The sequence below is a fragment of the Eutrigla gurnardus genome (genome assembly GCF_963514095.1).
Source record: "Eutrigla gurnardus genome assembly, chromosome: 20".
Classification (NCBI taxonomy): Eukaryota; Metazoa; Chordata; class Actinopteri; order Perciformes; family Triglidae; genus Eutrigla; species Eutrigla gurnardus.
This window is the reverse complement of record NC_139931.1, coordinates 3551817-3579699: the sequence shown is the minus strand read 5'-3', so window position 1 is coordinate 3579699 and position 27883 is coordinate 3551817. Positions and strand designations below refer to the sequence as shown.

At 42.3% G+C, this 27883-nt stretch overlaps 1 protein-coding gene and 1 long non-coding RNA gene across 2 annotated transcripts; both read right to left on the bottom strand.

Annotated features, from left to right (window-relative positions):
- Positions 1–22: 22 nt before the first annotated feature.
- axin1 (axin 1) lies at positions 23–17105 on the bottom strand. Its single transcript, XM_084036895.1, has 11 exons — positions 16951–17105; positions 13576–14547; positions 9512–9652; positions 8353–8449; positions 6788–6925; positions 3844–4361; positions 3582–3746; positions 3282–3476; positions 2964–3071; positions 1421–1570; positions 23–988 (listed from the first exon to the last, which is right to left on the bottom strand). The coding sequence occupies exons 2-11, from the start codon at positions 14469–14471 to the stop codon at positions 862–864; spliced, it is 2535 nt and encodes an 844-aa protein (XP_083893021.1). The 5' UTR covers positions 14472–14547; positions 16951–17105; the 3' UTR covers positions 23–861.
- A 4415-nt stretch (positions 17106–21520) lies between these two features.
- On the bottom strand, positions 21521–22874 carry LOC311031088. Its single transcript, XR_014599042.1, has 3 exons — positions 22769–22874; positions 22203–22384; positions 21521–21652 (listed from the first exon to the last, which is right to left on the bottom strand). It is a non-coding gene; the product is annotated as an uncharacterized lncRNA (long non-coding RNA).
- Positions 22875–27883: the final 5009 nt, after the last annotated feature.

Sequence of the window (27883 nt, the reverse complement as noted above, 5' to 3'; positions counted from 1 at the left end):
CAAGCCAATTTTCCTAAGACTTCCCCTTCGGTTAAACCAAAACAACATACCATCAGCTACATCCACATGCAGTAGACACCAGGTAACCAGCAACAGAATGCAGTAATTCAACCCAATTAAACAGCCCTACAATAAATAATGACGTAGGTGAGAGTATTTCTCATATCCATGTCAAACAACGAGCTACTCTTCTGGAAATCCCCACCGGGCTGCGGTGCTGGACTGCAGTACACCGTTTCTCTCTGATCTCTCATGTTTGGTGCTGCAGATATTCAGAGACAGTCAGCGGCGTATAATACAATGGAAGTGCAGCCACCAAATAAAGTACCGGGATGTGATAGCATTAAAAAAAGAGCACAAACATGAGAGTCCACAACAAGTCAAACAAACACAAATCAGCCCTAGAAAGAATTCTTCATCGTCTCCAACAGGGGGCGCCGCTCCCGCTTCCATAGGATTGAAAAATGAGCATTTTAAATACTTAAATAGATATAAAATCTTGTTATCTTTTAACACAAACTGTACACGTCTGTTACCAATACATATAAAAATGACGAGTGCGGTTACTTTAGAAACCCTCTGATGCATCATATCAAAAATATGTAGCTTTAGTAGCACTTTTGTTCCTTCATTCATCTAGTAAACATTACAATGCTACATCACACTCCCAAGAAGTGAATGAGATCTTTTGTCTTCGAGCCTCAAGAAGCCTCGAGTCGTCCAATGTGACCGCTGCTTTGTCCTCCTGCTCCACTTCAGCTCTGTCTTCCTTTCCTTCTCCACTTCTCCCGTCTCAATCACTTCCTCTTCACCATCTCTAACACGCTGCCCTTTTAGACGCCTTCCTCTTCAACGTGACCTTCAATCAATTTTTTCCACTTTCCCGATAATCTTCTCCTCAAAGATGGGCAAGACGGCGTCGTCTTCACGGACCTCTTCGAACACAACCCCGCAGTCAAACTCGTCGCTTACCTTCTTGAAATAGTATCTAAGGAAAACAACACAAGGAACAAGGTTAACTTTTACGAGTTAGAAGCTAATAAGCAGTACATCGTGTTATAATTCATCACGCCAATTTAATGCAGCTACTCAAAGATGATCACTAATATCTTACGGACATCTCTCTTTAGCAGAAAACACTCGTGATTGAAAATCCTGACCTTTAATCGTAAAAACCCTCCATTAGTTCAGTGGTAAGAAGCACAGCTGAGCCCCATCGACACTTAAACGTGATTTTGAAAATCATCGGAAGGTTTTAAGAAATCCCAAATCTATACAAGCTACCCGACAATATCATTTAACTAATTTTCATGTACTCCATTCCCACGAATCCATCAGACAAACCTGTGCTCTGAGAATGTTCTTCCAAACTCTGACAGTTGTGTAATGATTAATAACCAATAGGTGTGATGCGTCTCACCTGTAATTCCCTTTCTTGGTGAGCAGCTCTTTGAACTGGCCCAGCGTGACGACCCTCCCTCTGACGGACGTCCTGTACGGGATCAGCTCCTCGCAGAAGTAATACGCCACAGTGATGTTTTCACACGCCGCCTTTTTACTGCCTTTGTGTCTGCAAATGGGAAGAAGACAAAACTGGTTAGAATTTGAAACTTCCTCCACTATTTAAGTCCACACTTTAAAAATATGAATATTTTATTTCACATTAAAAAAGGACCCCAGAAATCGCGATTTAAAAAATGGGTCTGATCTATTTCCTGGCAATAACAAGCTGCTAGACACAGTATGTTCTGCATACATAAACTAATCAATATGTGCAGCTACAGGTATGTAGTGAAGGGAGGAACGATATGGACTAACATCCTCTGACTGACTGACTGCTAACCACTGAAAAACACCAGCATCGTTGAATAACCAGCTCTGGAGGAAACAACACAGAGGCCCTCTAAGGATTGAGCTCATAGAGAGGAAGCAGAAATAACATTTCAACAGGACGGACAGGTGGAAACTACACATATGAAGTGAGGTGGACAACCATCTGAGCAATTTTCTATTTGGGGGAGAAATAGATCCCGATGTGTGTGTGATGTTCAGCCTGACAGCAGATGAGGATAATGGGTGTACTCTGGTATTCATGACAGGATGATCTTACCAGCAGCCATTGGGTGTGCCGTGGTGCTCACTGACATAATATCATCCTTGGTGATCGAGTGTTTTTAGCCTGACATCTTTTGAACAATGTTGAAGCACCCTGAGGTGGATCTGTTTTTCTCAAGTGACGTTACTAGTCAGACGGAGATCAAGTCACTGATATCGTCACTCTGTTTGTTAATGGAAACCAGGACTTCACACTTTCATGTTAGCCTCTTCTGCCTCTCTATTGTTACCAACGTGACTTTCATTTACGAGACACTGGAAGTACTGAGAGGTTCGGTCTGCCCTGATCCTTCGGGCACACCGAGTCCTCACAGGCCGGACCGGAGCCGTACCACATACTCTGCCTTTCATCTGCCTCTTACACACTTCCCCTACTTCCCTCCGACTGTTAAGCACCCATCTGAGAGGGCAGTGAAACTTCAAACAGGAAGATGCTTCTCACAAAGAAGAAAGCTGACCAAGCTCACCCCTGGAAATACTTCAGCCTCCGCAGAGAACACAGAAATCACACACTTCTACTTCCTCTGTGATCTTCTTTCTGCTCTTCATGGGAAATAACCAGCAAGGGATCGGATATGTTTTCTACCATCGAGTCTGATCCTACTTATTTATGACAGGGTGGAGAAATAATTCAGTTTGTGCTTTGGACACTGAAAATAAGTCTTTGCTCACTGGCTGCCAGGTTTCAATGGATAAGATACCACATTAAAACAAACTCCAGGATAGTGTGGGACATAAAGACAACACAGACTACCCGTAATGTGAATGGGGAGTGAACTGGGTTGCCGTGACTTATGGGACATTGGATGACAGTGGGAACAGTTAGTGGGAGGACATGGTGGACCTACTCGGGCTGGGAGAGTTCGCTGTCGGACACGGCGGGCACCACGCTGAGCGGAGGGAACAGTGCAGGCCTGACTGCGGTGCGACCCCTCTGGATGACCTCCATCACATACCTGAGGGACCCAACAACAACATTAGATAGACACAGACCTGACCAGCAGCACAGCAGGCTAGAAAACAAAAGGGACCGTTTCATTTTGACTAAAGAAAAAGGATAGATCCGGATTCTTCCCCAGTGGATCATGTTGAATAGACTCTGCTGAATAACTGCACTGATTGACCAGACAGACCGCTGTGGTAACATGACATGTGCGTCCACTTACCTTTGCTTGGGCTGGACCGTTCCAGACTTGATCTTCTCCTCCTCGAGCCGTCGGCGCACCTCCTCCAGCTGGATGAGGGGGCTGGGAGCTGGATTCGGGGGCATGGTCGGGTCCTGGATGAAAGGGTGGGATGGCTGCACGTTGTTCCACAGCTGGGCCTCGTGGCCTGTGGTCCTCTTGGATCCAGTGGTACTCCTAAAAATGTAAAAGTCATGACTTTCTTAATTTCAACAATCAAACTTAAGAAAGTAAGTACTTAAAGAAGGTGCCTGGTCCTGCACTAAGTTAACGGTCACTGACCCGTATGGGCTCCTCTTATGTTGAACCAGTTCTTTCTGTCCTTCCATCAGCCACAAAAGGATCTTCTGGTTCTTCTCCATCTCCTCTACAGGCGCTGGCATGTCATGAGGCCGCACCTCCTCGCCTTTCTTGAACGGCCTTTTACACTGACTTCCACTTTTGCTACTGTACAATGGAAGAAAACAACTGTTAAGTAAAAAAAGCATTCTGGGTGCATTCATGAGGAAGAGGAAGCTAATGCTGGAGTTGGGCGTTTGCATACCTGTAGCCTGTATGTTCCACGGGGTTGGATCCCATGCCATCTGCATAGCTGCGAGACTTTGACCCATAATGGCTGGCCTCAGCGCTCTGGGGACAGCTGCCATGCACACGCACGGCTGCCTCGGACTCCACCTGCTCTTTGGGCTTCCCGACACCATGGTGCGCATGTTTGTGGTGGTACAGGTGGCTGTTGTCTCCCTTGACACCGTGCCTGGATGGATGTTTGCCCTGCGCCGGTCCAGGTCCCGCCCCTTTGCCCCCGGGGACGCCGTCTGGCGAGCGTGACTTGGGAGAGTGACGGCCCGTGCCTGGCGACTGGCAGCCGGGCGTCTTCATGACCCGCCGGACGTGGTCGTCGAGGATGCTCTCTGGGTTCTCCTCGTGAGCGTCTCTCAGAATAGGACCACTGCAGGTGTTGTCAGCGTAGCGGGAGTTGTAATTCTGCAGATAAGCACCAGGGGGGAACCTGTGACTGGATAACGCTGTGGCTGTGGACATGACTTCATCACCTTCCTCTTCCTGTAGAACAAACACACACACAAAACATCATTCAGAGGAAAAAAGGAATCTGGAATAAAAAAAATAAAGAAATCTATCCAGGTTACACCTATATACAATACATATTTGTTTTTCCTAACACATGATTGGGTATTTTAAACAAAAGGTGCATATGTTGTACCGATTTCCACCTGCAGATGGCAGGATTTCACCACATGCTCATATGCGTCTTCTCATTTTTACTGCAGAGGTTTGGAGACAAACCAAGGAATACAACAGCATCAGTCGGGTTTGAAGGAACTTAGCATGCATGCATCACATTTGTGCCGTTTCGTGTGAGGAAGTGCAGTCGATAAGAGCTCCAGCTCTGAGTGACGGGGACAGAACCTGCTCCAGGGGGGATCACAGGGTGCTCCAGGCATCCACAATAGCTTGCATTATTAGGATATTATATCATCTGTGGCATAAAAAGGTCTTAAAATACCAATAATATTGTTTATCGCAATTATTTCCAGCACAATATTGAGTCATCAAAAGCAGTTCTCCTTATAAGACAATGAACTTATGTCACCATTACAATCAAGACTGGATTAAAGTAATGTTCCAGATTTGAACCATCAGAAAAAAGAAAACAATGAGAACAAAGACATATTTTTCATCCTATCCTCATGCTTTCATATTTGTATTGTTGTCCTTTGCTCTCCATCCATTTGCAATAACTCTATCAAAGAAAACATGAAAGGGCTTCCTATCCCGGGACTTAACTTCCTATAATACACACTCATTTCTTAAATCCAGCGATACTGTAAGAGATGCCGTATCCAGACAAATATTTCCTGGTATGTTTTTAATAATTGATGCGTGTATCTCTGCACCAGATCCAGATATCCATGTTAGCTGAGCCCACTGGAAGTTATTCATGGATCCCTGACATCTTCATTTGAGTTCATTTCCCCCCTGGCTCTCTCTCTTTTCCATGTGAGAGTGAAAATCCTTGGCAAACAACAGCAGATATCTGTCACTCATTTAGGTGGTGGATGGGGAATTACTGAAACACACTACATCGGTTCATATATACATATAATATATATATATAGTCTTTTTGCCACTGATTTACTGTCTTTAACAGCATGCTGCTGCTTGTAAATGTGAATTACAATTAATTCCGTTGTTCCAAAAACCATGTTAAGCAAAGGCATTATCTAATTCTGAGCAGATTGTCTGGCAATAAGTTGCTCACATGCTTATGAAATCACCTTTTCCTCACAGCAATAAAATGCCAACATCAATTTTAACCATTATATCTCATGCATTTTAACCATATGATTTTTAATATCTCCGATATTACGGTTAAAAACCTCAAAGCTGAGCTCAGCTTTCCTTTTCTAGATGCTCACTTGATGAAGGCAGTCATTTCATGCTGGCCTCCAGATTTAATAAAGCAAACCCTGAGCTGTGTGATGGCAGCTTCCCTCCTTTTAGGGCCAAGCCACATAAATTGCCTGTCTTGAGACTAAGTACTTGGGTCTGTGTTCTGAGGGAGATTTCATTCGCGGTCGCCGCAACCATTTCATCACCGTTCAAGTGACATCAAAGAGGCGGCACGCTGTTCCAGGCTTACAAGTGGCCGAGTGTGCAGGTGCTCCATCTGATTCATCGACAAAGCCAGATCGCTGACAGGCCAAGCATGCAATTCTCCAAGTGATTCATAATGTTTTTTTTTTTTATTCCCCGTTCAAATGGCTGGCCTCATTAATTTCATTAAGGCCAGACGGATTTAAGTCTCCTTTGTTAGTGAAAACTTTAAGCCCAGCAGCCAGGAACACATCTCGCTTTCTGGCTCAGAAACGGGCTTTGGTGGTATCTCACACACGTTAGTCACACCGATTCCCCCGCTCTGCTTTTCAAACGCCATCTATGGTGACAATGTATTCTTTTAGTGATGTAAATCAAAGTTATTCAGGTGAAAATATAAGAGCCCTGTGAGATCAAGATATGTGGAAAGATGATTTAAAATAAGATTCTCATAACCAGAATGTGTTCACTCCAAAATAAACCATGTCAATATAATACAAACTAAATTAATAAATACTAATTGATTGTCAAATATTAAGATTTACTGCTTATTTTTCTTTGTTATATACGATAACTGAATATCTTTAGGTTGTTGTACTGTTGGTCGTCTAAAATAAGGATTTTGACACTACCATGGGCTGCACAGGCTCTGGGAAATTCAAATATTTTTCACTATTCGCAGACATTTTATTGATGACCTCATCTAGATCTAAAATCAATAGGTGTTCCTTCCTTCCCTGCTCCGCCTCCATTGTTTTGTGTTGATTGAGTCTGCCCTCCACTGTGAATCCCTGCAGCCACTCAAACATGTTAAACCAAACGACCAAAAACAGTGGACGTGTTCATGCTTAAGGAAGGAAAAATGAACGTACCAGTCGTACTCTCTTCAGTCGCTCCTCCAGCTTCTCTTGAGCCTCCCTCTCCCTCAGCACGCCCTCCAGTCTGCTGATCAGCTCTGCAGCAAATCTCTCCGGCTCCACGTGTATGTCCTTTGGAATCCGGTTTGTGCGCTGGGGGAAGAAAATGTCAAAATGTAAAGCTCTCTCTGTCAAATTTGATATCACAATACCACGATAACGATCAGACAATCATCTATGATACATATCACAATTTCTGTTAGTGAAAAGAAAATAGAATTTCACAACTGAGATGAAACGATGAACAACCGAACTGCCAGAAAGCAGAGCAGTTATGTGGTTATAATGTTGAACTATCCTTCATCAGGTTATCAAAGTGAAAACAACGAGCTGCTCCTTAAAGACGCTGTGAGGCCTGAAGACAAACCAGATGCTTTTACAGACACAAACTCAATCTGATCAAGTAATAAAAGCCGAGGCCAGAAGGTCCGTCTGCGTCTCGGACGTCGAATGGAGGAAGTGCCGTGCGGTTGCTATGGTTACCATGCAGAGTTAGAATTCAGCCTGAATAGCGGCAGATCCGGTGAGAGCAATACCCATGAGCGCCCCCTTAAAGCTGAAAGATTGGCATTAATAAAATCATGACAGGCGAGATTATTACATCCGCTGGAAGCATCACTGAAATAATGGTTTGAAAGCGTCGCAGGTAACTCTCCCCTTCGGTCTTTTAAGAGCTGCGAGTTTGAATCTTTATTGAGAGCGTCTCAGAAGCGACTGTCTGGCCTTCAGCGTGAGAAACGGCAGGCCGTCTTTGGCCGGGGGAACGTTACAGCGTAAAATACAAACGCAGTAATGTGTTGAAAGTAGTTATTCATTACTCAAAGCCATTTGGAGTCCCGATATTTTAAAAATTCAGATATCTGACGCCAGAATTGCAAGAGGAATACAAACATATTCCTATATTTATATTTTCTCCCACCCCGACCCCTGAATACAACTTTCTGATATAGTGATGGTATATGCAAGAGTTACTGCATGACAATCATGAGAAGTCAAAGATTCTGAACTATTTAATACAGAAAAAGAAGGTTGGAAAACAAATGACACGACAACGACCTCCAAGTCCCGTCACTTTTCTCATTGCCAATGAAGTGAAGCCATGGTTCAGGGAAACGTGAGAGTTATGCTTTGGGGATTTGTGCTTTACTATACCCCAATTCATGCATCCTAATAGGATGCTACGTGGGGAGTTTTAATTTGACTCTTTACGCCGAGGCCTAATTAGGGCCGGGGTTTTCCTACCAAGAGACAGCGTAAGCTGCAGAGAGGCATCGGGCTGTCACTGGGGAGGATTCATGTCTGCTAGGCTTCAGTGCTCACAGCTTAGGAGGGCATCAAGCTACATTTAGACAGCCTTCTCTTTCACCATCAGCTATTCTTACACCCCATCACAGGCCCTGCAACACAGCAGAGCTTAAATATGCACATCTCCAATGGTGCGGCAGAGAAAAATAAGGCAGAGACAGACAGTTAAAGAGAGGTGTAGAGGCAGAGAGGGAGAGAACCCATGAATAACTCACTGGAATATGAGGTAGTGGCACTCGCCCATTTGCTTTGGCACTTTCGTGCATCTCCCGGCGATGCTGTTTGCGGTATCTGTAGGGTGGAACCCCATCTCTGGAATTAACAACAAAGACATTTTCACAAAAAACATCCTCATGAATAAACAACACAGGCAGCTTTGAAGCTGAAAGCTTTCCACTGCTTTTTCTTTGCCTAAAATGACCAACTTGTAAGCCTTGATTAATCGGTACAGCAGGACGGGCATTCTCACAGGCTCATTGTGTCCCTCCTGCTGCACCACAAGTGGTCTGGCAGATTACACTTACATGTTAACACATCCACCAGCCTGTAAGTCCATGTGGTATTGGTCATGCTGGGTTTCACACTCTCCTGTGCTGGAAGCTCTGGACCAATTAGCTGATAAATGCCTCTAATCCATTCAGCTCCAAACCCATTTTTGTCCAGTGGTGCAGCTTTGAAGTTTCTTTGCCATGATTCCCCCAGTGCCATATTTTTGCACCTAGAAAATATCATTTCTAAAATGGCCTTTCCTGGACCGCACACTCAAGTGAAGTACACAAGTCACCCTTGCAAGTGATCCCAGATGGTACAAAACGCTGCCTTTGGTCTCATGCTTGTGCCTAAACAAAGTGACCCAGAGGAGACAAATTCTGCTTTGTTCACACTAAAATTAAGAACTGTGACTATAAAGTGTCGCTTTGGAAACATTTAAGACTGGTTTGTGTGTCCCATTTGCAAAGCAGGTCAGTAGGTTAGCAATTTTATTTCTGTGCATTCTATCAGACGTGGTTTTATGTCTCTCAAGGGGGAGGTTTTAGCATTCCTAATTAGCTTTAGAGATCAATTCTAACCGATTTTACTGGTGTGGCTAATGAGCATATGGGGCGTCAGTAGCTGCCGATCCTTAAAGTGGTGCACAGATAAAAAAAACAAAACTAGTGCAATTGTGAAACCAACTGAGCCCTTATTTCTGTTTCTGAGCAATGGCATGCCATTCTTTTTAATAACAGCTGGGAACACTTGCTATAGTATTAGGTTCGGTCTTCAATTTGATGTCAGAAATCTCACGTTCAAGCCTGGCACAGCCTTTATGACCCTGCATTCAACTATAAGCATGAAATATATGCGTAATACAAATGGAATGGAAATACATACACACTGCTGTCGGTGAGGGAAATTGTGTCTGCGTCGCTGGACATACTCTGCTGCTCACTGTCGTTGGCGCTGGTGGCTGGAGCCATAGCATAACCGGTGTTGACGTAGTAAGGATTGATGGGCTCCCGACATGGTGTGGGCCTGGAAGAAATGAAGAAATACAGGAAATGCTGAGAAAACAAAACAAGATTTGCCGGAATAGATCATAATGTGACAGACCTAATTGTTAAAAAGGATTCGGTATTCCCAAATCAACAACATACACTGCTTTATTATGAATGGTTCGATGCTGTAATAGAAAATCTGTCCAGAAGCCAACAGTATTTTTGTAGGCCAACCCAGAAGTTATCATCACCCTGGTTCCCTCAACAAAAAGCTGATGGGATATTTCCATCAGATTTCCATCAGATTTTGGATTACTAGTGCAAAATAGGCTCTGTGGCAAACCAACGTCTTCTTCACAAATGGAAACTACTTTTATGATATTTTAAGCTTGAATGTCACCGCCAGGAGTAAAAAGCTAACATTAGAGTATGAATGAACGACACCACGGTCACATGAGTATGCACAACGAGGCTGTGAAGGCGGACTAGCTGGTGCGATGAGGTCTCATTTAGCCAACTTTCTTTGTCAAGACAAGTAATCATGAGTCATGTATTTACTGATGCATTTCATGTTGTAGAACAAAATATTCTCATGTCTTAACCTTAACCAAAAACCCATTAAAAACACATCTTTGGGACAAGCGACCTGGACGTGCAACAGCGTGAACTCATTTCAGGGTTCAGCACTTACACCTGTAGCACTCTAAAACCCGGCCCCGAATTCCATTGCCTGCGATTTGTCAAACCTCCAGGTTCTGTCGCTTCCTGCAACTCTTTGGCTTAATCCAAAGAAACCTGCAGCCTGAGAAAGCACACCGGAGTTTGTTAGCAAAACCATATTCGACAGCCTTCGAGAGCATGTCAAATTCACCCGAGTATTGAACGGTGGAGTACAACAGCAAGGCGCCACCTTCAAAAGCATCCAGATATACGGGAAAGCTTCATTTGTCCACCTTCTACACTCTCCGTCATTGACTCTGCTGTACACACTTCCAGCAGGGCTTTGTACACATGAATTAAAGATGTTAGGCATCATCTCTTTTTATTCAAATTGGAATTCCCTGAAGAGCTTTCTCCCTGTTTGGAATGCAGAAGCACCCAGAGTTCAAAATGAAACCTTTGTGACCGACTGATTTTCATTAGCATCTACATTCAGCAACAGGGAATAATTACAGTGGCAGGTTGGTTGAGGGGCCGGCACAAAACACACACAAAAAAGTGCAGTGTACAGAAAAGGAGTTTTAAGTTTGAGGAAAAGCAAACATGAATTAAATCTGTCATTTGATGAAAGACAGCTGAGATGATACCTTAAGAAAACATAAAATACTGGCCAAGGTGTCCTCAGCTGTCCTTCATGTGTAACAAAAACTTCCACTTCATTTCCTTTCCTCTCCCTCTAACGTGTCCGTGTCCCTCTCATGCCAATGCCAAAGGAATCCTAAGAGTCCTAATTCTGAATAAGTACTAAACACTTTATCAGCAACACAATTTTTCATCCATGTTTGTCTCAATTTCATTCCATCACACACGATTCTTCAAAATATCACGGAAAAAAGAGAGAAAAACAACTTTCATTTTAATAACAAAGCCGTGGAAGTTTTGCCTTTGAAGTGCACGTCTTACGTGAACGAGAACAAAACTGAGATGTTTAAAAAAAAAAATCTCCCCAAACATTAATGAATGAATAGGTCATTCTCTTTCAAGTAATTTGATTCCTAAAAGCTGATCTGAAAGACTGTTTAATGTCTGTTGTTTCCATCCTCTGAAGACACCATCAGACACAACTGATGTAAAATTTAGTTTCATATAAACCCAACGGGTGCCGCTAAAAGGCTTTTTAAAAATGAAGCGGGTATTTCTTGATTCCAGCCAAATGCTTGATTGCTGAAATAATGATGTGAAAATATGCCCAAGTCTGTGTTTCACACTCTAATTAAAACGATGTTTCTCTTATATTTTCCAGTAGATTCGAGCCAATACTGTTCTCCGATAGAAATTGCCCTGAATTATGTTTTCAAAAGACGAAAAAGTCCACCTTAAATTCAGTACAACCAGAAAAGCTACATGCCAAGTGCCAACACTGAAGAATGCAAGACTAGACCATAGAAAGAAAAGACAAGAGTGTGCCAGGTCTGATTTTAGTACAGTGTGAACCCTGACAGGGCAGTACACACTGTCCAGTGAGTGACACTGGTGCTGCAGCAGCTCATGTATAAGAGTGTTTTTATATAAGTGTGTCCACCGATGATGTTATTTCTTATTATTCTGGTGAGGACCAACATTATTGCAAACTAGCTGTCTGCACATTCAGCTCTAACCTTTTGGTTTTACTTTAACAGTGAGTGTACATATTATTCAGACTTTTCACTGATGACACCTAACATGTGTGTGTTTTTTTTTTGCATGTGGCCTTAATCCTCACAGGATGTGAACATATTATGTAATAAGCTTTAAGTTTAAATCAGCATTAGGTAAATTGTGGTGGCAAAGAATCACTTTCTATTTAATTTCACCTTTCATTGTTGCTCTTTGATTTTCAAAGACTCGTTTGTGTTACACGATCACGATTTCTTAGTATGTGTGCGAGTATGTCGAGTGAACAAGCATCAGAAGTCAGATTACTAGGAGCCGTCCAGAGTGAATCAGTGCGTCATTCTACCGGCTGCTGTGTTTATTAAGCTGGGCAGACACCGTACGGATTAAACCCAATTTCAGCCTCGAATTGGTCGCCCCCAACTATTTTTAGAGTCGGGCCAATTTTCTGCCGGATCTGTTGTCATTTGACACACAGTTTGAGGGGGGGTCACAACACCTGATTAAATTCCCTCAGCGCATGGATTTCTAGCATGCCAGAAATTTCCGGTGGCTGTCTCACTGCTGTCAAAAGATCCGTTATAAACTGGAGTGAGCTTGTTTTAATGTCATCAGGAGTAGTATTTTACAAGTTGTCTTCAGACTGCTGTAATATAAAACTGAACTTCACTGAGGAGCAGGCATCATAGGTGTTACAATGGCTCCGTTATTTATTCTAGTGTCTTGACGGTGTGACAGAATGCAAAATATCAGGACCCTCAAACCGAAGCAGCTAAAGGGAATTCAGCCATATTTAGACGTGTGCTCTTCCTACTGTGAACATACGTTTTGTTACGTTCAAATTAAAAAATAAAGGAGGTTTTTTGCTCATCAGCCCATGCAAGAATTAGTGGAGACATTCACATCTGATGTACGTGCACAATGAACTGCACCTGAGATTAAAAAGAAGGGCATGTTCAGGACAAACAAGTTATAACTTTTAATTAAAGGAGCAGCATGTTCATTCTGTTTAGCAACCGTAACCTCAGCATTTAGCAATCAAAAAACTACTGAACAGTAAATATAAATCTGAGAACAGTCCTCTAATAACGCATCTACATGCAAACTAACAGACAAAAAGCCTGTGTTTCTCAGCATCAATCATCAGGCTGCCAACAGATTTGGCATTGCACAAGCTGTTATTTTAAAGTGCACACAAACACAGCAAACGCCTTTAAGGAGCAGATCGTCTTAAAATCGATCGATTTAAAAATGCAGAATTAAAATTCAGATACGAGGGGGACAAAGATGACAAAAAGCTCCTCTTTAATATAAATCTTGTTGAACTATTTCCTTAGAAACCCCCGTCCAATGGGAAGACGTGATCCCCCACTACCTGCACAAGAAACACTAAGAACAGGACTTCAACCTTCTAACGAGTTAACTTCTGCAGCCGCTGACATTTCCTCAACACCACAGGTGTAAATGCACCATCTCCCTCTCATCTCAGCTGTCTCCCGTGCTACTCGGACTGTTTTCATCTCAAACTTCAAGCAGCGTTTATAGTATTGTGGGGTTTCAGGTTTATCTCTAATTCAGTGGTTTGCAGGGAAGAAGCTGTGCAGTTAGAGCTGAAGTGAAGCTTGTTAGATTGCTGGGAGGATTTACCTGTACTCCTGACTCTCCTGGAGCCTGGCGCCGTTGGAAACGCGCTGCGGCGCCGTCTCCAGTAGCAGCTTCTGAGTAAGCCGGTTGCTCGGTGTGGGGTCACACTCTGGCTGTTCATCTGGCTCCTGGTCACACCTCCACTCCTCGTCTTCGTTTAAAGTCGGTAAATAACCCGACAGCCCCTTGCCATTCCCAGAAACGGAGCTCTGATCGCTGTATAGCTTAGGGCTCTCTCCTCCTGTCCTCGTATATTCCAAATAGATGTCCGATTTGAGAAATAAAGGATAGGTGTTCTCCTCAATCATAGTCTGTATCTCGGTCTGAGCCTGGTCGAACATGGCAGGATCGATGTGAAGCTTTGTGACGCAGTCCTTGATAAAGGACTTGGTAGCTGGTTTAATCTGTCGGGAAACAATCCCATTGTTGTCCAGGATGTATTTCTTATAGATAGCTTTTGCCAATTTGACCTTCTTCTCTTCGTTTCCCTCGTGAGCTTCAAGTTTGCGGAAACCACTGCACGCGAACCAGAAATCCAACAAATCTGCACACTCCTCCTGCTTGAGGAACGTCCTAAACAGATGGATGCCATCTTGGTCGTCCAGGAGGGAGTGAAGGGACTCTGCCCACTTTAAGTAGGGTGGTGTCGGGGAAGCGCTCCCCTCGGGCTCATAGCCCAGGTCCAAGTCAGGTCGCCTGGGTGTCGCCACGGACACCTCACACTTGAGGCTCTCGCTCTTTGAGGAGAAGCCGGGGTTGCTGTACTGCCGTCCATCACTGCACACCAGCTCACCTTCTTCCCCTGGGACTGGAGGTCTCGGAGCATCCTCAGTGAAGTTGCCTCCCAGGTCTGCTATGTAGTCCCTTTTGTCGCTTATGCTCATAGTCACAGCATCCATAAACCACGTCCCCGTAGAGCCCACACCGCACAACTATTAGATCCAGACCTCTACTCAAGCCGCTGCAAAAAAACTCCTGCAAGGAGGAAAAATACAGAATGAGACGCAGCTTTATCACAACATTTACAGGTAGAGCAGTGCTAGACTTCTATGAGAATCTCAGATTTATGGCACAAAAAAAATGGAAATCAAGTATGAGTGAATTCATATTCTTGATCTTTTATTATGTGCCATAATCGCCAGCCGCATGGTTGAAAGAGGACTAATCCCTCTCAGGGAATTTTTGTAATTTTGCACAGTTTGCATATTTATTCGATTTTCATGAAAAACTCATCATGTGGCCAGTTTCCAGCTGAACATTAAAATTAATGCAAATTCTGCAGAAAATCAGAGGACTTGTGAGGCAAGCTACTGTAAAGCTCTAAAAAAACAGTAAGTAGCTACTGGTTCATCTTTTTCTATGGTAGGTTGGTGATGTCTGCTGTTCATACTCCACTTATTTGCCAACTACAGTACATTTGAATTAGGGAACGAACACAATAGAAGGATTTTATGAGATCCACTCAAAAGGCGATAATACAAGGATACATTGAAACAGAATGTCATGCACTTGATCTGTAACCACGTGTTCATCATAACATCTGCAAAGCCAAAGTCATCTGGCTCATAATGTGGCTTGATAGTCTATAAAGTGTCTTGATGGTCTATAATTGTGCCGTACTGAGTCACATTCAGAGTTATGTGGGAGTGTTGTGGGAATCCGAGCCAAGAATCATGGCTTCAGTTCAGCGCCGTCTGGCCCCGAAGGCAGCTATCTACTAGGTAGCGGTACGAATATGGTGTGATGTTAATGTTTGCGGTAATATCCCGATTTATATGCATATGCACTTATAAATGACGTTATATTACAGCTATTTCAAATAAGCATTACTGTATGGTCTCAATGATAAATTCACTTGAGATTTACAGGATGAACTCTATTAGCTGATATGAGCAGTACTGCAAATGATACTTTATTGATCCCTTTATCATGTTCTCTCCTTATGTCACTCCCCTGATATGGCGGTGCATGGTCAGCTGCAGACCAGCGTACCTAAGGATTTTAAGAGATTTAATGTCTTCTTCAAGGACACGTCCTGTACACCCCTGAGCTTTCTTGCTGAGCGAAGACACAGTGGTAGAGCGTATATATCTCCCCCTCTTTGGACTGCACACACAGCTCATGATTAAGCTTCCCAGATACAGTGTCAGAAACCATTTTAGAGCTGATTCCCTGATGGAGCCAAAGCGTGGAGGAAAAAAAAAAAAAAAGAGAGCCAATTTCTCTGACTGTTTAAATTCATGCAGCAGCCCAATTCTTGACGGATGAGGACAGGACAAAATAATGGTGACCAGTAAAGACTCCGACCAATCAAAATCCTATTTATAGCTCTGTTCACTTGTTAACTCTAATTACGGTTTTGGGATTAAAAATGAAATCTTGATAAAAGTGGATTAATCATTCAGATTCACACACAGCTGACAGCGAGGGTTATTCTAGCTGCGATTTCAAAAGAAATATTTTTTTAATGGTTGCCATAACGTTCCCTTTAGGGCACACCCACTCTCTCTGTCATGTCCAATACAGACACAAATCTGTTTTTTCTTTTTTCTGATTCAACAAAGACAGTAAAGACAAAATTGGCAACACTGCCTTGATCTCTGCACAATCGTGAAGTGTGAGCACCACGTGCACTAGTGCATAAGGTCAGGTGTGCTGGACTAAACGTCATAACCAGAAACAAATGTGGGGCTCTTTGATGACAAGCGTGGCTCATCGATGCACAAGCATTCTGGTCAAACTAGCGGTCACCTAGCTACCTGTGCGCGAGGATGAATCGGCATGTGACGTGTTCGCTTAGCGCATTAACACCGACATGAAACGGTTCTGCGGTCACAGGTGTGTGCGCGTGCTTTGACGGGGGTTGGATTCTGAAAAGGTGGACTCAGCCGCGCGCACAGCCGGGTCCAGTGAACTAAACGTGCCTTTTATCCCCTCAAACCGGATCCGTTTGTTCCGTTTGAAGTGAGCCTCTCATCACATTCATGTCTTGGCCTCTCCAGAACGAGCCGAACAGCGGCGGAGAGAGTGGGGGAGGGGAGCCAGAAACAAACTCCCGTGTACACACACACACACGAACACACACATACGGAGCCAGGCCTTTCAGCAGCCGACCGACAAGTGCACAACTTTGTCACACTATTCACCTATTAATATCCGCACTGCCTCCGCCAACAGCTGCTAAACTAAATAACAACAGGAGGACCGCAAACATTTCCCCGGCCGTCAGAGAGCACGGAGGGAATCCCACACCAATTTGCGAATAGATTTACAAGCAGCAAAAAAAAAAACGATGGCACATATCTCCCCGACTACCGCAATCCCACTCTGAGCTGGGGGAAGAGGGTAGGAGAGGGAGGAGAAAAAAGTGATACATACTTAACCGGTGGAAATCTTCTTGCTGCTTTCGGGTGCATCGGGCGTTTGGACCGGCACAAGTCGCCGCCGGCGGTGTCATAGTTGCGAATTGCAAGACTTTAAAAATAACAAAGAAAACAGTCCGCTCTCCACCTCTCCATGACTGTCTCTCGGTGTCTGTGCGGAGCTGAGGCTCTCACACAGCAGAGCAGAGGCTCCACAGCGCCTCCCCCGTTCACTACGCACACTGCACACGGCTCACTTCTGCTACATGTGCTCCCTCTCTCTCTCTCTCAACAATTCAAATTCATGTCTTTAAAATGAGCCTTTCAAAGCCGACAATCCGCTGAAACATGGCTCGACATTCAAGTGATAACTATAAGAATATTTAACATTTTAACTCCCCAGAAAAAGAGCAAGCTTATTGGCTGTTTCGTTCATAAATACATTCAACATATTAATCTCAACCCCACTGTAAGCATTCAATACGGGTCACAAGTAGCCTATAATCAGTCTTGTGTGTATATTGTTTACAGGCTGTAAACAATACGATTTTCTACTATTAGTCATACCATTTCCATAATCAGGATTGCTCACGGCTTCTAGTACGACGTTCAGGAAATATAAGGTGCACATTTGCTATTTCATTATTGCAAATGTGTTCAAAGCAAAAAGTGTTTGCAGGTTTCCATTCCGACCTTGGAACTTGCACCAGATGACTTCACTGGTTACTTTGGTCACGTGGGCTGAAATGGGCCGTTAACATGCCACTTTACCCCATTAGGCAGAATTAAAATCTTTATTCTGACTAATGTGGCTTCATACGTCGGCTGTAACGAGTAGATGCTTTTAAACAGATTAAACAATGCAACCATGTTTCACTCCAACTTGATCGTGTCATCGCTCAACTTTACAGGACAAAGTCTAAAGGATGGACCCGGCGCAGCAATAAAACAAAAGGCAGTTGTTCATTTTCATGCTTTCAAGGCAGGCAATCACTGAGCACTCACGCGGTTTTACTGAGTCGAAGATGAAAGGCTAGCGAGACATCATAGAAACATAAACGCATTTGATTTGGTAATTACATCAAACCATTTGGGAGCACGAGAAAACAGCAGGACTGTATATTTCACACTCTGTCTCATCATATCACCCGAATTACCTGCTCAAACCTAGAAGCCTGTTAAAGTGTGCAGAGAACACAGTGCTTACAATATTTATGCCAGCAAGATAAAAGATGAAAAAGACCCAACACACTTCAGCTTCCTCGAGGCAAAATTGATTTTGGCCAGCACCAATTTAAGCATCCTGATGCTCGCTCTTCTTTATAGCATCGATCTTTTTCTCTGACAATCTACTGTATTTATATTATTGTTGTGATTTTCAATCGCATTTCAACGTTCTTACACAAGATATACGATTTCTTCCACCCAAGAATCTTTGCAAAGTTATTATGGCCCTCTAATGCGACATGAAGATGACAGATAAGATGCTGATTAATATGCAAGTGAACATGTTTTACCTTGAGTTTGATTGTCTTCCGTACACGTCCTCCCGCCGTACATCCATTCACTGAGGATCCCATTGCATCACTATTCAACACATCGGGCTGCAGTAATGCTAGCGTGCCTCTCGTCGCCGTGACAGAAGGCTTGGCCAAAGCAGAACGTCGCCATGACAGTTTGTCTTTGCCATCCATTTGTTCCTGAAGAAGAAGAAGAAGAAGAAGAAGAAGAAGAAGAAGAGTTTCAGAATTGAGAACTATTGTATGAATTCTAAATGTCTACTTCATAATTTGAGCACGGTGCCGTCGACTGAAGCAGTTTTCCCAAAAGGGGCTTTCTGAACACGATGGAATGAAAATGCTCTTTTTTATATCCCCTTTGCAACATTGTGAGATACTATTGCAGTGAAAAACATACACAATTATGGAAATAATCAACCCCAACAACACCCAGGATGATTTAATTGCATGACAGTTTTGTTTAGCAGGCAAATCTGATATCTAGTTAAGGTTTTCAGAGCCACCTCTCAAGCCCATTCCCACTTTTCTGCTAGCTAGAGTAATGCTCATTTATCAGCCAGTGCTTTTTTAAGCATCAAAACGACGGTCAGAACCTGGCGTGATCAAAACGAGGGCAGTAATGATGAAGAGGAATCAGAGAAACGAACCAATGAATGGGTGCTGCAGACAGCTGGTGTGGGTGTTCAGATCAGCCCCTCCACCGACAGCTAGTTTTCTCGGTTAATCAAAAGAAGAAGTGGACTTTGGAAACTACAACGCAGAGTATAAACAGCTTCACAACGCACGCGGCTCACAAGGCCTGATGTGATTATACATCAGTCAGCCCTGAACATGAGCAGTCTGATGTTGATAGACTTCTCATACCCAGAGGTTCAAGGTTACATCACTAATACGCAAGTAAAGCAGACAAATATGCAAATATATCAGACTGTGTGTCCATGTTGTCTATGCCCACTCATATGTAACCTTTTATCTCTTCCAAGGCTTTCCCCCCCTGTGGCCTAGAAGGCATCTACTGAAGTCCAAGCATCACCTTGAACTACTCATGAACTGCCTCCACGTCTTTGTTTGGTGTCAAAACTTCAGAATATTCAGGCGTTTTCATCATTAACCATCGAGGGAAGGTTACAGGATGTTGTGGATCTTATACATACATACAGACATACATTTGATATATTATATATAACTTTTTCAGCACAGACTTGAATTATAATAACAGCTTTAACAGTGCATTCATCCATTCGATGAACTATGAAGCTGAAATGAAGGAGAAGCATTTTTTTTCTCTTTGTTTGACCATATTAAATTATACTGTCTTTGACTTCTAAGGGCATTTAAAATCAAACTTCACAAACATTTTCACAACAAACTGCAGTAAGGTCGGAGGTCGTGACCAGAGGGTTTGTACATTTAAATCTTTGAACAGTTATAAATGGCTGGGTGGGGAGTGTGAATGAGAATACTTTTCCTTTCCCCAGCAACTCCAAACAAGAAGCCCTTCAGCAACTGGCCCAGTGGAGCTGCTCAGCAGACAGAGGAACAATAGAGGACGTTGACTGCATGAACCAGCCATGGATATTTATAAAATCAAATAAGCTCGTGTACAAGTAGCATTTTGAATCAGAATTTCAAATGATTTTATGAGAGTTATGTGAATGTGTGGGATGTTACATTAATTTATGATTACAGAAAAATACAAAGGTGTTTGTTAAGAATTATTCTAATAATAGCCTCTAAAGAAAGATGTTCATATGTGCAAATTATTTCAGGTTCTTTTTGGGAATCATAAAGATGTTTTAAAATACTGTTGAATGTTGAAACATGCTGCTGCATTGAAGTGTTACCAGAGGACAACTTCATGTTTCCCAATTCAGTCCTTTCAGTTGTCTTTTGTTCCACCTGTCAGTGTGGATTTAGACTCCCTAGTAGGCCTTGGCTGAAATAGGCTTATCTCTGTTGAAGACTCTCTGATGAACAAAAGCCCATTAAGATGTGTAAATGAATGCTCCCATTCTGAGTGCACACAATAGAGATTTCAATATTTTTTTTTTTCCAAAAGTGGCTGTCTTCAAAGAACAAAAGTTAAGAAGAACAAAAGAAACAACAAACAAGACAAGATATCCTTCAAAGCCCTCAAAACTAAAAGGAAAACACACACAGGGCGTATGGGCTAAAGTGAGACACTAGAAACCGTTGATATGATTAACCAAGTTATTATAGATAAGAAGGATTTAATAAAAATGTGTCGGGCACATTCAAGCTATTCAATGTCTGTTTTAAATCCTGAAATGAAAGAGTAATAATATCAAAAGTCTGTCGGAAAATATATTCTGGAGTCCTGCTGATGTCCTTTGTCCTGACTGAATATATCATGACTAACAAGCCTTGGAGTGGATTAGGCACAGAGGATTGAGCAATTTTCAGACTTGAGTTTATTTTGCTGGATATTATAGTTCGCAGAGCGGCACAAGAAAGGGAAAAAAATCTGATTAAAATGGCCCATATTTCCTATGGCGATATAATACAAAGACATACATCCGTAACCGTGTACCAAATGGTAAAAGTACGTCGTCAGACATCTGTTAGCTTGACAAAAAAAAAATTCATTTAAGCGTTTGGTCTATCGGGGTCTTCAGTAGTCTGGCCATGGGATGCACATTCACTGGTCAAATCAAATGATGTGCTTCGGTTTTGACGAGAGGGAGGACACAACAAAACCAGTGTGGCACTGACGTGAAAAACGATAACAGACATAACAGAACGATACACAACACAATGGGAAGTTACTGGTAACCGTAGTTTTCAAAAGCAGACATCGTACCTGCTGGTTTACCTTACTGTGTGGTTCTTGGTATTGTTGTGTTGAATCGCAGACTACTCCCACCGCTTTTCTATGGATCGAGTATAGTCCTTCGTAGTCTGCAGTAAAGACTGCCGCCATCTTTAATCACAACAGAGTCCATCTGTCGATGGTTCTTCCCTTTCTACCCTCTCTTCTCTGTTCCAGTCTCTCTGTTCCAGCCCTCTCTGTTTGTTGTGGGGGGTTCTTATTTTCCATCCAACATCAAACCACCATATCGACAGGCTCATGGGCCGCCCAGTAGGGGGGCAGCTTGAACATGCTGCATTGGCTGTTGTCCTTCTCCAAGCCGCAGATTAACTGACCACATTTATTTTTCTCAAAAGGATACAGATAGCCTGCAAAAAAATAATTATTTCAGCTCTCAGGCCTTTGATTTCAACAAGCATGGTCTCAAAGCTCCTCCACGATTTGTCCCTGAACACATCTTTTCCTCAGATGTTGTGATTGAGGGAATTTGGAGCTCTCTTTGATTCAGGCCACATCTGTACAACTACTTTCCAATTTGTATATTCATTCATGGCAGAGTCTGATAAACTCAAAACACGCACATATTTCCAGCTATTCCACCATATGTAACGGTAAAAAAACAACAAATACAACCCTCCTTTACAGCAACGCTCAACTGGAATTCTTTGATTCCACCCATTGAATCTACATGTGACCTGAGCAGCCTCGGACTACATGTATAAGTAAAAGCAGACTGCCTGGCTGCATTCATCCAACTAATGCATTTCATTTAAAGTGACACTTCCTTTTTGTTCCTCGTCATTGCGTCCAAAGCCTGAATGCAAAGGCGTATCTTGTTTACTGCCAGTGGTTTGTTCCGCCAAACTCTTTCAGTGAACAATAAGAGGAGTTGAATTTCAAAATGGTAGATGCTCTCACCTTCCTCTCCTGCTGTGTGGCTCGTCGGATCTTGTTTCTGTGGTCCGCCATGACTGGGCGCAGTCCCCTGCCTGCCACTCTGCAATACTTTCTCATTCTCATAAACCTGTTTCTGATTCTTACTAGTGTGTTGCTGAAAGATGAGCATCTTTACTTTATATTGCAGCTTCAGGCGTGCGACCCTATTGGAGGAAACAAGGACCAGATGATTGTCTGCACAATCGTATTGTAGCTATGGTAACAGACCCAACAGGCATGAGTGATGTGCACCTAATTGCTACGTACACATTAGGGCATCAGAAAAACATAAATTAAGCAATGCTGAGTCAAATCGGATCAGTTCTTTAGACGCCGCACATTTCAGCTCCAAAGGCTTTTCAGTTAACTGCGTCAGAAAGTGATATTTTATGAGCTTACATGTATCTGGTGTATGAAGCTGTGGAAATAAACCGGTGAATGAGGAGATGAACGCAAAGAAAGGGAGAAAAAAAATGTATGAAAAGACATTTTGGTGAGAGGGGGAGAGATGATATTGCTTTTGTTATGTAGCTTTATCAGCTGCTTACCTTTCAACTGGATTTCACACTCGCATGTCTGCTTGTAGCCGGGGTCAGATCCAGCATACCCTTCTCACAATGACCAATTTTCTCCTCACGCTGCACCAGCTAAGACCCACGGTGTTTTGGCTGCCACTTGCATTTGTCTGGATTGTGATGCATTTAAACACATTTTACTTCCATATTTTTTTTTAATTACTTGACAGCGCTCTGTACAAACATGCAGCTGAATTCATATTGAACATTATATTTTGACAAATTAAGCAAGTTGCAAAAGATTAGCAGGAGTAAAATAAACAGCAAGATGTCAAAAGGAAGGAACTATTTGAAACTTGTAAATAACTTCAATGATATGAAACTATAAGTTAGCCTCAATATGTTATTCAGATGGATGATCAGTATCATAACAATGTTTTTTATGCATTTGTTTTAATGTAATCCTTGTTTTTAATTAAGATAGTTGGCTACTGTATACAGAAAATTATTTTCCTCGAACAGAATTTAAACTACTAATACTATTTAAATAAATAGTATTAGTAGTTTAAATAGTTTAACCCTCACATTTTAAAGAAACATGTCAAGGTGAAAATCATGCTAGCATGAGCCTTTAGCTAAACATTAGCATTATCTTAGCATTTGGTTCTTTAAAGTTGTGCGGTTTCTTCTTCTTCTTCTTCTTCTTCTTCTTCTTCTTCTTCTTCTTCTTCTTAAAAAAAACAGTATCTTAAAATAGTCGACTTAATTCCGATGGTCGTAGTTGGAATGGTCGTCTGTTGTAAGGTGGTTTAAAAGGAGTAACGGTCGTTAACGGTTATTGTAACGTTACTGTAGTAGCTAGCTAACAATGCAGAACTCGTTATCTAGCTATACACAACCCTCGGTTATAGCTACACAAAATATACGTAGACATATGAGAAATACCCGTAAACGTTTTCGCTTTCTTGCCGAGAGAAAATTTGAGCGTAAACGTTTTAAACTCGAAAGTTGTTACGTAACGTTAGCTAGTTATGACGCCACTAGCACAAAGACCGGAAACGGGTCAAAACACTCATGTCCAAAGGTAAACTGAAGAAAATCCGCTTACCGGAGCCTCTGACGTTGACTAACTAACTCGATGTTATTTAATATGTACGAAAGCCGACGATTCGTGCCGAAAATTTCAGCCAGGAACGGTTGCCAGGCAACGTTAACCAGCTAAAAAAAAAGTCGACGTTGAATTAAATTAGCCGACGGCTGAAGTGTAAATGATTACAGCAACTAATTATTACTTTTTTTAAATTAATGTACATAACTGTCTCGTGATCGGATTTAGAGGACTATCTGGTGAGGTGACGTCACACAGGGCTGGCCACGTTCCGAGTTCCGCTGATGATGATGTCATGTTATGAGCTATGAAACACGTGCAAAGTCATGTTAATTTCCTCATTAGCTCAATAAAGACACTCGAAGTGACGAGGCTAACGTGCTGAGAGGAAAATAAAGGTCGCTATTTTAGTGCAGCATATCATTTTTGCTGGTCAGTTATCAAATAAATAGACATAAAATAAATGTAGTCTCACTCTTGAGAAAAGATTAAACTGTGTAGAAAACAGTGTCTGTTCAACAATAATAAATAAATATTCTCTCATTCAGGGCACAGGGGTATTCCTGCACAGGCACAGCAAAATAAGATGATTTCTCAAAGCAATAGACGGATAAATAATTAAATAGATTGCTACAGTAATACTCCTTATTCTCTCAGGGAGTGAGCTGCTTGGTGTTCCCCCACATGAACAACAACAAAAAAGCCCCAGATCCATGTGATCTCTGACTGGAGCACATTGTATCTCTAAGGTTGTTATGTTGGAGGGGTTTATGACAACAACAAAAAACAGCTTTTAAAATAATCAATTTAATGTGGGATAAATAAACTATAAGCACCTCCAGCGATTTAAAATCACTCAAGATTAGCTCAGCGATGCTTATCTTGTTTTATCACGGAACTTGCCTTTAAGATGATTACTTTTTTCTTCATCTTAAAGGCATGAAGACCCTACATCCTAAATAACAGAGAAAAGAATAATCATTCCCTGTAGGATTACAGCTTTCACATTTCTCCCCAAAAACCTCAGGACTTGTAGCATATATCTGCAAATTAGCATCACTCGCTAATGGATGCAATAAACATAACTCTAAACGGAACAATAAAGCACAGCAAGACAAAAAAAAAAGTCAAATTTCAAGGTGCTCTGAATTAAATCTACCTATGTGGTTAATTCAAGAGAGGCCCTCTCTGTTGGTCTGTGGAGCTGACACTTGCTAAAAGCGGGTCAAGGTGAACACTCCACATCTGTGATTTTCACGGCTAACTCATTCCCAATAGATTGAGTCTTATTCATTTTTCAAACACCCTCTAGGATATCTGATCCCCCCCCCCCCTTCCCCCCCCAAAAAAATCCCCTCAGGCGAGCATTCATCTTTGATGTTTTAAAAAGAGAGACAGTGAAAAGCTGCAGTCTGGCTTCATGCATATTGTATTGCTTAGAGAAGAATTACAAGTAGCCCACTGGTTCTCAGAGTTATTAGCTATGCAGGTTCAATCTCAATCTGTTCAGTGCTGATGCGGAAATCAGATATATTAAGGGTAATGCACAGCATTCGGATATTAAGGTCACACAGAAGCTTCTCACGGTGACCTCCTTGACCTTCCGTCCACTATCAGCCTAGTAGTTGTTCAAACCTAATGGGGAGATTGTCATGAGTTCCCACCTACATGAACTTTTGACCAGATTCTCAAGTTAGCACATTTTCTATTCTATTAACGCGTCTGCTGTGGAATTTGCTGAGCACAATGCTGCAGTGACTTTTCCTTGCTCAACGGTTACTCTGTCTGTCCCATTGTACACTTTTGTATTGTTGTGGGTGTACTCATTACACGTAGGTAGCGTTACTTGGTTGTTTTTTTATATATACATTAAATGTAGGTCGAGTGAATTGGCTATAGCGACTGAGCAGTCAGTTGATAAACAAAAGAATTAAGACTATAAAGAGAGCACTCGCCTTCTTTGTGTGTCTTTGTTAACACTGGAAGTAGGAGGAGAGTAGAGACCTCTGCTTGCAGAAATCTGCAAAGGATGTTGTCCACACGTGGAGGATAACAGCGCCACCTTGTGGCTAAATAACACAAATGCATTGCTAGGAATAGCATAATCACAGCGGCTCATTAGGTTTATGTGAGGAAGGCGAGGCTCGGCTAAAAGGACTACAGTTCCTGCCCTCTGAGCCCGGATCAATAGCGCGTAACACACGCGTTAGTATAAAAACCATTGTAACGGCATGGTCAGCGCAGGCGCGGTGGCCAAGTGGTAAGGCGTCGGTCTCGTAAACCGAAGATCGCGGGTTCGAACCCCGTCCGTGCCTTTTTGGGAAGTGACTCCAACTGGTTCAGCAGGTTTGTTAATCTCGCTGTATGTTGTTCTGTTTCTGTGGAAAAATCCGTCGCAATCCCATTTCAGCTGATGTACTTACGTTCATACGCATTTGTTTGGGGCCTGTTATCAATCACACATATCCTCCATATCAAATACATGCAGTACAGTAATAAAAAGAAAAAGAGGAAGTCAGCTGTGGTGCAACAGCAGCTCCACCAGAGGCGCTGTGGACCTCACCTATTCATTTTTACAAATAATGAGATAATAATCTTAGTCGCATATTGTAAAAAGTTCCTGATTTTTTAAAATTGTATTTTACAGTAGGTCTAAGAGATGTATTAATAAAACTCCCTGAGGAAACACAGCCTGTATTCAGAAACAAGCCATCAGGATTTAATGGTGTTTTCCCCTGAAAACACATTTTCACATCACATTGTTGTAATTTCACTAGAATCATGCATACTCAGCCGCCACTAATCAGATTAGTTTCCCGGGTAACGCTCCATGCTGCAGCATCAATGATTCATTTCTGGTTCACGCTGCAGCGTATATCATCACGTCCCATCTGTTGGAGTGACCCGTTGTGAACTGATGCATGGCGATAGGAAGGAAACAACTGGAAGCTGCTGCTGCTGGAGTTTCACATCAAGCTTAGTCAGCGTTTGACATCACGGTGAGATGAAATGCTGCGTTTAGCACACAAACCAGCTGGTTCTGAAGTTTATTCATAATAATGGTGCAAAGTTTTTTTTTTTTTACCTGAGCCCAAAAATTATTTGTATGCATCAAGGCTATCGTGGTTGACATCTAGTGAGCTCATGCTGCAGTGCCAGCAGCTCATTTCCATGGTAACCTGTCATTTCTTGTGAATAGCAAGAAAATCTCAGTGATTCGCTGCCATTCAGCTTTCCATAGTTGACTGACAGATGGTGAGAGAATAAACAAGGTCAAATATTTCAAAATAAATCAACCTTCGCAAGATATTATTATTCAGTTGTTGGCCAAACAGATCTAGAGACAGCTTAAGTTGGAGAAGAATCATCTCTAAAGAATGCTTACCATAATATATACCTACTTAAGCACATGACACATACGTGGAAAATGAGTGTGTCACATTATTTCCTCCTAGGGAAGCAATTATCTGCACCTTTCTAAATAGCTTTGGGTTTCACAGCTGCTATTTAAACCAGATTTAGCAACAATAAGTGTCTGCATTCCTTGCGTTTTAATGATCAAACTTTTGCTTCCCTGTTTTTGAGGGGGGGGGGGGCTGTGTGGTGTTTGCATCCTCACTGAATCTCTCTGACTTCTCCAAGCTAGTTAAAAAAAAAGAAAGAAAGAAGCATCAGATCTGCCCTTCCAATTAGGAAACAACACGATGCAGGAAAAGTGCAGCCCTAAGCAAAGCAGCATACACTTCCAAAGCTGGAGCTAACTGGCCAGATGGGGTCACTGCAAGCAAAAGTTTCACTTCTCCAACATTCAGAATGTTTGACACTGTTTGTATTTCCTATATTTCTCTGACTGCTTCCTTGTTTAAACAGCTCATATAAAGTCATTTAAGTCATCATTCTGTATAAAACAATGTTATATATCAGCACTAAATACAGGTCTTATATTATAATATAATATATAATCATTAGTTAATTCATACACTGTGTTACTATGAAACAGTCGTAGTTGTTGCTGTTTAGGCTTCAAAGCAATGGTAAAA

What these genes read in the sequence shown, in the direction of transcription:
- axin1 (XM_084036895.1), bottom strand. Translation starts at nt 14,471, where the DNA reads ATGGATGCTGTGACTATGAGCATAAGCGACAAAAGGGACTACATAGCA. An exon ending in GTGGAACATACAGGCTACAG is followed by an intron (nt 3,747 to 3,843) that starts GTATGCAAACGC and finishes TCCATTGTACAG; the next exon opens with TAGCAAAAGTGGAAGTCAGT. An exon ending in AGCGAACTCTCCCAGCCCGA is followed by an intron (nt 1,571 to 2,963) that starts GTAGGTCCACCA and finishes TCCCATTTGCAG; the next exon opens with ACACAAAGGCAGTAAAAAGG.